Raw genomic sequence first — 13,754 nt, 5'->3', positions numbered from 1 at the left:
GCTTTTTTTTTTATTTAGGGGAGAAAGAGTTTCCTTTTGAAAGGAAACACATACCACAGACTGAGAACCCCAGCTTTAGGGCAGTGATAAGGTTGAAACACTAAGCTCTCACAAGTCAGGAAATACCAAGCAGATGACACTTGGCCCTCTGCACTATGCAGAACCCTTTGGCCAGCATCAGGACAAGACCAGGGAATAGATACTCCTGCTCATCTCTTCCTGTAGAGCTCCAATTATTTACAAAAAAAACAACCAAAAAAAAAAAAAAAAAACCCCAACAAACCGAAAAAACAACAACAAAAAAACCCCAGAGAAGTCTATACAAAGTAGCCAGCTTGGATACTATGCAGAGGATGTAAAGAACAAGACTGGCCACAACTGCCTAATTAACTCCACTATTGGTATACTATTATTTGTGTTCAGCCTCATCTGTAAGCAGGTGCCATTCAAGATTTATTTCTTTCTGAACTTGATAACGATAGTAGACCAAGAGGGCCAATCAAGAATGAGACCCTTTTGCCCAAAACATGGTATGAACCCAAAGAGCTTAAAGTCTATAAATCAAGGCATATAACACTGGAGAAGATGTACTACAGAGAGATCAACTGTATGGGGAAGTATAAGGTTGGATCAAAACCTGCAGAGGCCAGAGACAGTTCAGTCAAAACGATGAGTCACAAAGGATGTCAGCTTCGAGCTCCTCTTGGCTCACTCCTACCAGCAAGGTTTCTGCTAGCTCCTTTCTTTGGTTTTACCTCAATACTACAATACCAATTACTGTATCAGATCAGCAATGCTGTGTCTACTGTGCTTCTGTGGGTTTGCCACCAGCCACCCATACGCATAAATCAATCTCTATCAGCCATTTCATCTTGGTGTCAGATCTAGCTTTGCCATCTAGTAAGCAATACTCTGACTGCCTCATTGTCTTGTATCTCTCCTAGTCTTGCATCTAATGAACTTAAACACTGATGCTTAAGAAGAGCAGCACTATATACCCTTGTTGCACTGAAGAAAATTACTGCACTAGGTGCAGACAAATAGATAGATATATCTGAGCTCTGCTTTTTTCCACTTTTCCTTCAGGAAGAAATCATTTATCAGTGCATGAATATTCCCTTGTAATTTTATTGAAAACTAATGTAAGTCCATCACCAAGCAATGACAGAACTTTTGCTCTGGGAGTCATTCAGCACCTGGAAAGGGGAAACTTAAACAGATGAGCAATTTACCAAATGAACACTTCTTCCAAAAAATCTTTCCCTTTCTCTCAGATATTTAATTTATGGAACCTTTCAAGGAGGAAACAAGGTGGAAAGATAAAATCTCCTGTTCAAAGTTCAGATTTGCAACTAAATCCACTTAGGCAGAAATCCATCAAAAATCTGACGTGCTTGAAAACCACCTTCCCAAGAGACTGCAGTCTGAAACATAATCCCATTAAATACATTGTGGAAAGCAAGTTGTCCACTTTGTTTTGTCTTGCCCACCACAATTCATGTAATAAATACTGCAAAATGAAACAGTATGGCTACATGCAATGAAATGAACAGGCCATACACTTTCTGCAGGCTGAACCCCTCCTAGTGACCCAGAGTCAAGAGCAGCTCATATGTTAGGCCATATTTTCCATCTTGTCCACACCAGCCCGCTCTGAGCTCTCACAACTGCTAACGGTTAATGAATGTCAAGGCAAGCCGTGTCATTAAAGACACTTTCTTTTTACAAAACTCTATTTTACATTTCAACAGTTTCTGTTGAGATTTTTTTCCAGTTTAGATTTTTCCCGTTTAAGGTCCTATCTGATGGGCGACTGAGTGGCAAGTGCTGAAAAATGAAGGTCCTCGGTTTTTCCCCTCCTCCCCTCCAGACCTGCACGGCGGGGTAGAGAAACAAGGGACTCTCCTACTTTCAGCCCTTCCCAAAGGAGACAGAGCAGGTCGTGCTGCTCTTGCACTCCCTCCCGTGGTGGATCCCTAAAGTGTCACAGAAGCAGCCAGGTGACCACCCTGCCCCCGAGGATGCTGCACAAGTGATGCCACCGAGCTGTATTTGCAATGGAATGGGCAGGAGGAGAAATAGAGAAAGACCTGTATAGACTCCCCTCTCTGCTTTTTGTCTTACATCTCTGAAGTCTTTGATGGCTGCCTCCAAAAAGTAAGTCATCCTACAGACCCAAAATAACTGACTAAACAAATAAATGTATGGTCAAGTCAAATCCACCTTTAGTTTCTTTTTTTCCAGTCTTTTTAATTTCTGTACCCTCTTGTGGGGACAAAGGTATCTTCAGAATACACACTATCCTCCACTACAACATAGCATACCTGGGACCAGGTTTCACTTGACTTCATTTATCTGATAAAAATTTTTACTTTAAAAAGTTACATTTGTTACAGTGATTTTTCACTCTAACAGGCACATCAGTCCACATGTTGGATACTCTCTGGCCTTGAGCAGTGCTATACAGCACTACTGGCATAAAAAGGTGGCACACAGTGACCACGGCACTTTACAAATACAACCTTACAGAGCCTGGGTCAGCTTCACCAACAGGCCTTCGGCTGCACTAAATGGCATCAATGTGGATGCTAAAGTGAACGAGAACTGATTAAAATACTGTAATTAAATGAATTAAATAATTCTTCACCTATGCAGATGAACATGAGGACAAATACATTAACTGGGGAAACTGAACCACAGCCACTTTGGAAGGCATGCTCAACATGTCCTTACAATATCTGCCTTTGATAATAACTCTCTTTTAAGACCCTTAGTTCCCCTCAGAATCCCAAATAGGAATTCAGTATGTTTGGATGCCTATAGAAAGTCATGATGAAGGCAAACACACTGCAGCCAGCATGGGACACACATTATCACCATCACTGAGAAGAGATTCTCATGTTTTAGCATCACTGCCTTTCTGACATGCTGCCAATGCCGTATTTCCACCTTGTATTCTCAAAAAAAAAGGGTCCCAGACTCTAAGCTTACCATTAGCAGAAAGATGTCACTGTAAAGAGCAGTACCTAGCAAAGAAAAAGGCTTGGGAATCAATTCTCTAGATTTCATGATCTAGTTCCCAGGCAAATCACACACTTGGTGTTCTGTGATACTTTAGGACGTGGTCTGGTTTAACAACATTTCTGTTCACAGAGTCATGTTATGGTTAAAATATAGTTAAACAGTTTCTGTGTCCACCAAAATGTCACCCTCCCTTCTCCCCCTCCTTCGAAGTAGTAATGAGACTCAACGGCAGACTTTTACTCAGACTAAACTCCACAACTCCTCCGCTTCACTCCAGATAAGAACAAGAGAAAGATAATGAAACTGAGTCATTGCCTTCCCTCCCTGACATCCATGCATGTCTGCAATCTGCAGGTCTTCTCTGTACATGGATTGCAGTGAGTACACCCTGATTACCATTTAAATGATTCTTTATCTGACATTACTTTCATTTCAAAAAATGTACAGACCTCTCCTGAGCATTTACACTGCTTATTCACTGACAGCATCTTGCTTTAATACTGAACAAAAGTCAGAATGTTGATAAATGTATGATAAATCTAGCCTGAATAAAAGACTGTGAGCACTTTATGGCAGCATTTGTATTCTAAAAATCTGTAAAATACAGCACCTAGCCATGGCATAAATAAAGAAAAAGCATTCCAGAGCAATGGAATTTTTCTTCATTTTCATGTAAGTACTCTTTAGGTGCTCTAGGACAGTGAGTCAAAGATTTATAGCGTGTGTATGACAGCTAATTTGTATACAGTTTAAAAACTAACACCTAAAAGACAGGAAAGTATACTATGACATTCCCAGAACAAATTTAAGTAACACAAAAGAAAAAAAAAATCTTCACTCAGTGGCTCAGATGACAGATAAGCAGACTAAAGTAAATGAAGGAAACAAGCTAAGTTTGGTATAGGTGTGAGGTAAACATTCTTGAGTGAGTTTTCTAGCAGCACACTGAGCAAGCCAGGGAGAGAGTTGGAAAGGATCACCTTCAGGAAATGTTTTCTCTTTCTGTCCCAACAAGAATTCTAGGATGTATTCTCTATTAGCCTGGATTTTCAGCAGCTGATGAAATACTTAGCAGTCATTTTTAAAAGCTAATAAATTAGAAAGGGGAAACAAAATCACTGAAGGGCAGTTTCTAACTCATCAAGGCAATTTCTTCTGCAAGGGCTGGCTAAAACTTCAGTCTGGGGGACTGACTCCACACAAACATACTTCACAGGTTCTATGGTAAATTGCAACACTACATTAACTTTGCCTGTTTGAAGACCATTCATTTGGAAAATTCATGTTAAGAAACCCTCTGATACCAAGTGTCACCGCACCAATCTAAATACCAGTCCATATGCTTCTGGGTAGCTTTCATCTCCCTGTAACCAAAGTTTGTACCCTTGTATCCCACGAACACCATTGCACTACACCAATGGCTGTAATTCAGACTAATTCCCTATGTAGATGGGACAACTAGGCAGATCAAAAAAATGCAGTTATTTATGCTATACCTGCTGCTCTCTGCTCAGTTCTTTGCTTATGGCCAATTTTTTGCTACATTGTGTTATCCCTTCTTTTCCTTTGGCATAAATTATTCTGTGTGACATCAGCATATTGTAAATTGTAAGTTTTTTCCTGAAGTATTTTCTCTTCTCAGGCTCACAGCTAGTGTTGCACTGAAAAGAGTTTTATCTACCACAGTAGATAAGTATGAAGGCAGTGATTATCAATTAATAACCAGAAGTGGATAGAGAAATGTCAACAGCAGCATATCACATGAGACAACACGGGGCCACTGAGACCAAAATGATTGGCATCACCAGAATTTTGTTGTAGCAGACAGTAGAGGGGCAGAGAAGGAGAGGGTAGTATTCACACAGTCAAAAACTATTTTGACTACATTATTTCTGAAGAAAGCAAGAAAGCATTCCAACTTTTCACTGTGATATTACCTTCACCATGAATCTTTCATCTGAACTTTTTAAAAATCTACCTCAAAATACAATATTGAATCAACCAGAAAAATAAGAAGCATTTGGGTTTTGATCCTAAAGAAAACACAAAATGTTCGGAAATCCCTGAGTTCTTTGAAAAATGTAACCTCCATTCACTCTTCAGCTTCTTCAAAAACATATGAATTTGTTCGGATGAAAAATGCCACTCCTGAACCAAACTCAGACCTTCATTTGACATTCAGAAATAGGTCTTTGATCTCAACTCTTTCTTACTCCGTTTCTAATTTTCAGGCACTTTGGCACTTCCTGGTCCTGGGTCTGAAATGGAAGTACCAAAATATGTGAAAATGGCTGCGCCTGTGGTGAGGCTGGTCTGGCTGAAGAAATGGAAGCCCTAGCAAAGTCCTGGGCAAGCCAGATCTTGAAAAGGTTTGTATCTCAACTTCCAAACCAACAAGGTTCAGATAGGTTTTGGATAGCAGCTAAACCTTTTGAGGCTTCTCAAAATGAACCAAACCTTGAGTTTTGCCAACTGTCAAGGAATACACACAGCTGTTCCTCGAGGTATTCAGCGGGCAATAGGGGATGGATGAAAGCATCACAACCAGCCCAAATATGCATGATCGACTTCTTTTTGTTTCCTCTGTCCTGCTCTTCCTACCCCACCCACATTCTCTTGTACTCTTCATTTCTAGTTTTAAAAGCGTACGGGTGTGCAGTCAACCTGTCATCTCCACTACATCTTTCCCATTATAAAGTAGAGTTTATGTTGGCTACATGCAGAAAAATTACTTCTAACCCCTGATCAAAAGTTTTGCTGACTCTTTTAATAATAACTCTCACAGGTTTTGGATTTGCTTCTTTAGTGAGAAGCGTCTTGAGAATTTATTGCAAGGAAGCATTGTTGAAAGTGTTTTATTTTCAGAGCTGATGTACCCTTGGTTGTACCGGTGCCCATTTGCAGTAACAATGCTGTCAGGATCTGGAGCCACTTACAGTTTTATTTATGGTCTTGGTTTTTCAGTCACAATTAGAGTAACTTTTCCAAATGTTTGGGTTTGCAGACGCCATCCAAATGGGTCCTTAACTTGGAAAGCTTTGATTGTGTTTAGCTTCCCTTTACTGAACTACCTTAGTGGTCCATCTTATATTGGTGAGTGTTGTGGAAGCTATCCAGCGCATTAAATGCTATTGAATACTCAGAAAGCTTGTGCCAAGGGAGAAAAAGAAAACAATTGTTCCCTGAAATATTCAGCCTCTGATGAAAGGAACTTTTAACAGGCAGAGGTGTTCATTTCAAGAAGTGATTTCAAGCAAACTTTCTTCCTTTCTAAGTTCTAAGGTCAATATTGTATTGAGAAGGACACATGGTTCAGCAAGGCTTTGAAAGAATAAAATAGTTTGTGGTATAAGTCATCAAGATTTTAAAATAAGAAACACTTATGTCCTATTGTTTGTACAAGTAAATGCACACACACAACACGGCAACTGAGATAAAAGCTAAGTTGATGGTTCCAAAAATACAGCATAAACAGTGCCAAAGTAAGCGTGGTGGCAAGTGAAGTGATCATAAGCTTACTTATTCAAAGAACAAAATCAGCTTTCTTCAAAACATCGTGTTTCAAAACAAAAGTTCCTATATCTTCCAGATACAACTATTCCCCTGATACAACATGCCAATATGGCTCAGCTCTTATCAGTTTCATACAGCCAGAAAGAATGGGTGCATCTCACAGAGCAGAATAAAAATATGGCATTGAAAAAACATTCCAACAATGTGCTACGAGAACTGCAGACTATTACCTGTCTTTCCATAAACAAGGTAAAAGGACAAGGCTACTTAAGATATTCTCTGGAATGTTAGAATGTTTTACATTGGTATTTGACACAAGGAGAGGAAAAACCCAGAGCAGCCAAATTGGCTACAGTCCCTCCAGATGTCACGGTTTCTTATGAGACAGCTCTCAGCCTATCTTCCCAGAATGAAAACCATTGTTCTGTTGCCAATATTTGTTTATTTGAAAAAACAATAAATATAATACTAAATAATGGTCTCCTCCCCCATGCATCCCTGTGGCTCAGTTAGCAATTCAGAACTGGAATATTATGTTTCCCCTCACTTTGTCTATTATTGCAACATGCTCCTACTCAGAAGACAAGAGTCTAGGAGCAACTTCAGCAAAGTGTATTTTTTTATTACAAGAAGTCAAGATTGATTGGTACAAACTCAGAGTAACTTTGGGCTATCTCTAACCCAGTGAACCCACAAGAACTTTGAAACTCTTGAACCCGGGTGCACATTCTGGCCCCTCAGTAAAGATTCAGGTGTGCATCAGCCCACCGCTCATGTTGCACCTCTACTCTGACACACAGACAGGAGTTCAAATGATTTCACAGTTTGGGCAGAGTGACACGTTACAACACTCACACACTCACTTTAGATACAGCCATGGGGACCAGGAGACCAGACTCTAGGCTGCCTGACGCATCGCAGCTACCTTCTGACTACTCTGATGCACCTGCCTGCTGGCCAGAAATTGTCCTGATTGCTGTTATCAAGGTTATAGGAAGTCACATGCTCATCAGTCCCTGCAGACCTCCAATCACTTAAGACTGTAAGGCAATCAAAAATCTCTTGGGGGTGTTATTTGTGTGAAAACTCTGTAATTTCTTGTGACTGGACTATGCACAGCTTCCTACATCTGAAAATCACATACTCACTTGAACTATAGATGTGAGTGGTTGTTGTGGGTATTTCTGCCCAAGGGAAACACAAAAATATTATTCTAATTAAATGGGGATGCAGCTCTGTAAACTACTAAAAGCCATCCCCGAAAGTAAAACTCTGCTTCTGGAGCTAGTGAAGACATAAAGCTAAAACAGTCCAGAAATCTGTTTAGACAGATGAAAAACATAAAGACAGACGCTGTTATTCTCCTTGCTGCCTGGCCATCACTCAGTTTGTCGCTTAGATCCCTGAACAGTTTAACACCCAGGAAAGTTAAAAACCTCTGATCCATGTAATCGTCTTTTGGAAAATGACCTTAAGTTTAGACTTGCTTTTGATAGAGGGAACTTTAATTTTACTATCATGTCGTTACTAAGGTTCATCTTATGGCAGATTTACCACTGCGATTAAGGAGACTGTGCCCCTGATATTGCCACCACCTGGCAAGCTACATATACCCGTGACAGTTTGATACCATCAGGGATGTTCACACTCTGCCCGTCATCATCCTGCAGTTTTAATGAAACTCAGGTCCGCAGTGAAACATGCTCTGTCCCTGTGGCGTCTGGTTATTTATTAAAATATCAGTCTTTCTTTGTTATTCTTTCAACCACAAATAAAATAAAATCTTCATCTGATGTGTAGAAAAGAACGGTAGTTCTCTGTCATCACACACTGGCACAGCAGGTGAAAAAAAGTTATATGCTTTCTTGGTCTTTCTACAAAGCCTGGGTTTGGTTTTCCTTATAGCTATGCAGATACTATTATTAATCAATATTTGAGAAAGGTACATGTGGGAAAGGATTATACAGTTAGCGAGCTATAAGCAAAATGACTGCAGGAGTAAAGAATGATTTAGTGCTGTGGTATTTGTTGCTGTAATAGCATTGCTTTTTTGTTGTTGTTGTTGTTGTTGTTTAAATAGGGAAGTACAGAAATAGTACAAATAAACCTGCCTCATTCATAGTTTAGTCTTGTGGGACGATGTAAAAAGTGTGTGTGTGTGTGTGTGTGTGCTGTTTTCTTCCTACGGGTGTCTCACTGTTCATTGCCCACTTTATGGAAAGATTTCTAATGTAGCCTAGTATTCATATGGGCTAGCCATCTCTCTAAGAAGAGCACAGGCAATGGAAAAACTAGCATGGGCTCACTACTTACAGTCCTCTACTAACAAGGCTAGCTACCCCTACTGAAATATGCAAGTTTAATTCAGTCCAAAAGCTTAAAGTCTCAAAAACTATTACCTTTTTGGTAGCAGAGGGTGGGGATTCCACTCAGGATTGAGTTTTCTGGTCATGGTTCATAAAGATGTACACTACTATAAGGTACAGAAACAAACAATACACACTCTGGATTGGTGGAAGAGGGAACAGAGGTACTTCAGACACCTCTCGGCTAACAGTGAAGTCAAACACATCTGCATGAGTGTATGACATTTAATTTTTAAAGAGTTTGCCCAAATGCCCTTGGCCAGATTTTTCTTCCCTTTCATGAGGCAAGCAACCGCTCACTGAATGACAGTTACATTCAGCAGTGAATTATATACATCTATTAAAAGGCTTTGGCAACACTGGAATCATGTATCATTTAAAGATGATGTAACAGTCACAATCACTTATTTTATATCTGGACAAATTAAGGTTTGGTAGCATTTCCAGTTTACTTCCATGACAATATTTAGAACTTTTTAACATACAAAAGAAATAATATAACATGTAATCTCTTCTAAATTCTGTTTACACATTTCTGAAAGTAAACTTGGAATTAAATTGTAATGTTAACCTGTTAACTATAACAGTATATATCACCTGACAGTCTAAGGGCGCTTCAGTTGGGGTTCTTAAAAAGAAAAAGATGAGAATCACTTGCCTTTATTTGCCCCACACTTTCAAATGCCACAAATTAAAAAATTTATGGATCAAGCTCATTCCTTTAAGGTTTTCAATTAGCAGCTTCTAATCTACAAATCATTAAAAAAAAACCCACACTAGACAAGAAAGCAAAACTTCTTCTGAAGAATTTCAGGTATGAACAGCTCAGCCATCCCCCACTGCCGTTTCTCCTTGAGCTGTCCCTATCCCCCCTTAGTCAAAAATAAAATAAGAAAAGAAAATAATAAATTAAAAGGAAGGAAAAAAAATACTCAGTATTTTACAGAAAATTTCTGAAAGACTGAGACAAAAATAGAGTCTATTTCACTTTGCAACTGCCTGTAAGTTTAGCATAATAAACTGTAAAGGGCACAGCCCTCACCAAAACACTTAAAAACAGCTTGAAAGGGGTACTCGCTGCCCGTTATGTTTACTCAAGCACTTGTTTAAAAACACATTTAAGGAAAATGTTTTTATTTCTACAGATTGCATTAATTATAGCTTTGCAAACACTGCAAGCTGTACAAGACGACTGAACTGAGCTATTAGCTGCAAACCTCAGGTCTTGGCTAGAGAAGTGGTTATGGCTTATTTAGCAAGCCTAATGAATTGGCTCACCCATCCCTACGCAGCAGAGTTCCATGTTTAGCATCCTGGAGCCTGGAATAGCCCAAAGAGGCTTGCTTCACGTCGCTTTATAATTAAAGTAAAATCGGTCAGCCCAAAAGCAGACCTCACTGCAGCATTATTCCCCTTCGGGAAAATGAAAGCATTAACGCGGACGTTAGCGTTGGCTCGAAGCTCTGCGGAGACCCGCAGTAAACTGCCACTTCGCTGCCACGGGCCGCGCTCTCCCCCGGAGAAACGCGACGGGGCGGCGGTGCCGGCGGCTCCCCGCGCCCCGCGCCGCCGGACACGCCGCGGGACGGCTCCGCACCCAGGCCGGGGGCTCCATCCTCCGTCCGCGGCGGGGAGCAGCCCCCCGCCCGCAGGCCGCCCGGGGGACCCGCGTCAGCCCGCTCAGGTGAGCCCCGGGGGAGCGACCCGCCGGACCCCCGGCGCCCATCGCCCGGCGGCGGGGCGGCCTTACCGTCAGGGCGGAGAGCTTCTGGGCCGGCACGGCGGGGAGCAGCTCCGGCAGCAGCAGCAGCAGCGGCACCCACATCCTGAGCGGCGGCGGCGGGCGCGCAGCGGCTCCGGGAAGCGGAGGAGGGGGACTCTCCTTGGGATGTCGCTCCCCCCTCCGACGCCTGCCTTGGCTCCTTTTCAATCGCTCCCGCTGGGAGGTCCCAGCTTAGGTTCTCTCTTGGCTTTCTCCCACCCCACCCCTTGAAATCTAGGGACGGGAGTATAGCAGAGGGGCAGCAGTTTCTCCCTCGCTCCGCGTCCCTCCCTCCTCTTGGAGCGTCAGCCCCGGCTCGGAGATGCTCCACAGCCTCTCCGCTCCTGTCTTCTCCCGGCGCCCTCCCGCCGCGCAGGCACTGCCGGGGGGGTCCGCCGGACCCCGCCGCCTCCCCCGGGGGGCCGGCCCTCCCTCCGCCTCGGACGGGCTGCTGCCTAGCCCTGGGGGTCGCTTGCTTTCCCCTCCAGCCTCGTCTCCCCCGGGGCGGGGGGAAGCGGGAGGAAAAGTTTGGGACGAGAAGGGAGGACCTTCCGCACCACCCCTCTGGTGTCCGCGCCGGCGGGGGGCCGCGGGAAGCCTCTGCCGCGGGTGCGGAGGCTGGCGGTGTGCGACCTCACCGAGCCGCTCTTCCCCTTTTCCTCTTATCCTCCCCCCTCCCCAGCCCGGCCTCCGCTTTCTCCTCCCAGACCCACAGATCCTCGCCGATTAACCCTCCCCGGTGCTCCCGGGGGGACGCCGGCTTGCTCCCCCCGCAAGGCTCATTCCCCCCCGCCTCCTGCTGAATCAACATGTACAAATACCAGCAGCTGCTGGCGGGGGGGCTGAGAGGCGCCCCGACCCCCGGCCCGGTGCGCCCAGACCCTCTCCCGGTGCGCCGCGACCCTCTCCCGGTGCACCCCGCCGCTCTCCCAGTGCACTCCGACCCCCTCCCGGTGCACCCCGAGCCCCTCCCGGTGCACCCCGCCGCTGTCCCGGTGCACCCCGAGCCCCTCCCGGTGCACCCCGCCGCTCTCCCGGTGCACCCCGAGCCCCTCCCGGTGCACCCCGCCGCTCTCCCGGTGCGCCCCGAGCCCGGCCGTGCCCCGCCGCCCACCGGGCACCGCAGGGGACGCGGAGCGAGGGCCGCGGCAGGCGGATTTCTGGCGGGGGCACAAGCGAGCAGGAGCGGGGCAGGGGCCGGGAGCCGCTGCTGGGCCCTCGGGCACGGCGGGGAGCGGGCACTGCGGACCCCGCGGAGACGCAGGTCGGTACCTCGCCTGCCGCCAATGCCGGGTGAATCCGTCCTTCCGGCAGTTCTGCACTTTTCTCGCTTATCTTTTCGGAGGCAAATAGAGGTCTTTTGATATTTCCTTACTGTGAACCGCCAGAGGATCTCTTTCCCCCAGCTGCCTGACAGAAACCATTTTACTGCAGTTTTGTCAGCGGAGGAGTCCCCCCGCTCCTCCCTGGAGGGCGGCAGCTCGCTGCCGGCCTGCAGAGACCCCCGCGATTCCCTGGGTTTACCGGGGAGTCTGAAGCGATCAGGGCTTGCTTTATTCTTCAGGGTGTGCGCATTTGTGGGAGAGGACTCGGGCGTAAAAGGGCTTTAGGAAGGCTGCGAAGTGGCACGCTCCCAGCACACAAGTGACAGTTTCCCCAAGCGTCCAGCTCCGAGCTTGCAAAGCTTGTCACACCCTGGCAGTCACACCCGGCCTCAGCCAGGGCTCGGGATGGAGCCTGCTCTCCCGAGCGGTAGCTGCACGCACGGTGAACCAAGGTGGAGGGAAGTAGATATTAATTACAAACGGACTCGCGTGCCCTACTTTAAGACACCTACAGCTGACTTTTCCAGATCCTACAGTGTTCAGGGCATGCAGCCAACAAACTAGTCACAGCTTCTCCACGTCTCAACTGAGGAACCAGAGACACAAGAATTTGGAAAGCCCCCTTTTCAAAAAGTACGGTTTTAAACAACTCTCTTATCGCCACAAAGTATGTGCGCGCATGTGTGGATGGGTTTTTAAAATGGGAAAAATCTCCTGGGTTTTTTAAATGGGAAAAAGAAAAGAAAGCTAACATGGCATTGCCCAGGTCACAGCATGTTTGAGACCCTTCGCTGCACCACACAGACCTCCATCAGTCTCAGACTAGCAGCGTCTCACACAGAGAGAACAGATTGCCATTTGCTGCAGTAGGCAGTGCAGGATATTTTGTCTGCACGGGTTTCACAGCCTTTTCCTCTCAGCTGGGAGGTGGTAAAACTGTTGATGTCTCTGTCAGAGCCAGAAGGAGCTTTTTGGGGGTTTTTTTTGTGCAACCATGACTCCAGAATCTTTCATACCTCAAAGTTTTCTCCACATGTACCTCATTTTCCCCTCATCAAACCTCCCATTCCCATTGCCTTGTCCATGCAGTCAGTCTCACCTCTTTCATCTCCGCCAGTCTGTCCCAGTCTGTCTCCCAGTTTGGGTCAGGGTCTCCTTCATGACCAAGCAGCCCTTCAGCCCCATGCCTGCTTTCCCTTCTGCCACACTCTTTGCAGCTTGCTAGCCCCACATCCCCTTTGCCTTCAGCTCAGTGTCCTCTTGTGCACTGCCGGCATGTAGCTGGGCAAGGGCAATTCATGGCAGACAGGCCTTTCAGGACCTACTAAATGGCACAGCACTTTGGATTTGATATTACAGGAAAATATATTCATGCTCAGAATAGATGAGAAATTTGTCAAATAAAAACAAGCTTCAGGTTTTTGAGAGTTTATAACTTAGTCAAATTTGGGTGGGTTTCACAGAGTTGGCAATAGCCAAAAAGCAAAAACCTCTGCAAAAAAAAAAAAAGGAAGTCTAGAGTCCAGAAACTGGTGGCACTATGGTTTTAAAATAAAGATAGCTTGCCAAAATAGGCAGTTATTTTGTCTACTGTCATTTTCCCAGCTTTTTTTTCTCCAGATACTTGAGTATGCTACTTAAAATTTCTTCTTCCCTTTCTTTGCCCCCATCCCAGAAGATAATTCAGCCTAAAGTATTTTTAAAGGAAAATGTTGAGACCAAGTGATAAAAAACTGGCAAGGCTTAAGCAATTGAAAATACTGT

At 44.8% G+C, this 13,754-nt stretch overlaps 1 protein-coding gene across 3 annotated transcripts in view; it reads right to left on the bottom strand.

Moving 5' to 3' along the window:
- The window catches only part of SMOC2 (SPARC related modular calcium binding 2), a 144,933-nt gene extending 133,649 nt beyond the window's left edge, over positions 1-11,284 (bottom strand). For all 3 annotated transcript variants that reach the window (XM_074925053.1, XM_074925064.1, XM_074925073.1), the window contains exon 1: positions 10,654-11,284. In XM_074925053.1, coding sequence (XP_074781154.1) covers positions 10,654-10,728 — 75 coding nt within the window. In that variant the 5' untranslated portion in view covers positions 10,729-11,284. The remainder of the gene's footprint in view (positions 1-10,653) is intronic.
- Positions 11,285-13,754: the final 2,470 nt, after the last annotated feature.

Source organism: Athene noctua, chromosome 1 (genome assembly GCF_965140245.1).
Source record: "Athene noctua chromosome 1, bAthNoc1.hap1.1, whole genome shotgun sequence".
NCBI classification, from domain to species: Eukaryota; Metazoa; Chordata; class Aves; order Strigiformes; family Strigidae; genus Athene; species Athene noctua.
This window is presented reverse-complemented; position numbering and strand designations above follow the sequence as displayed.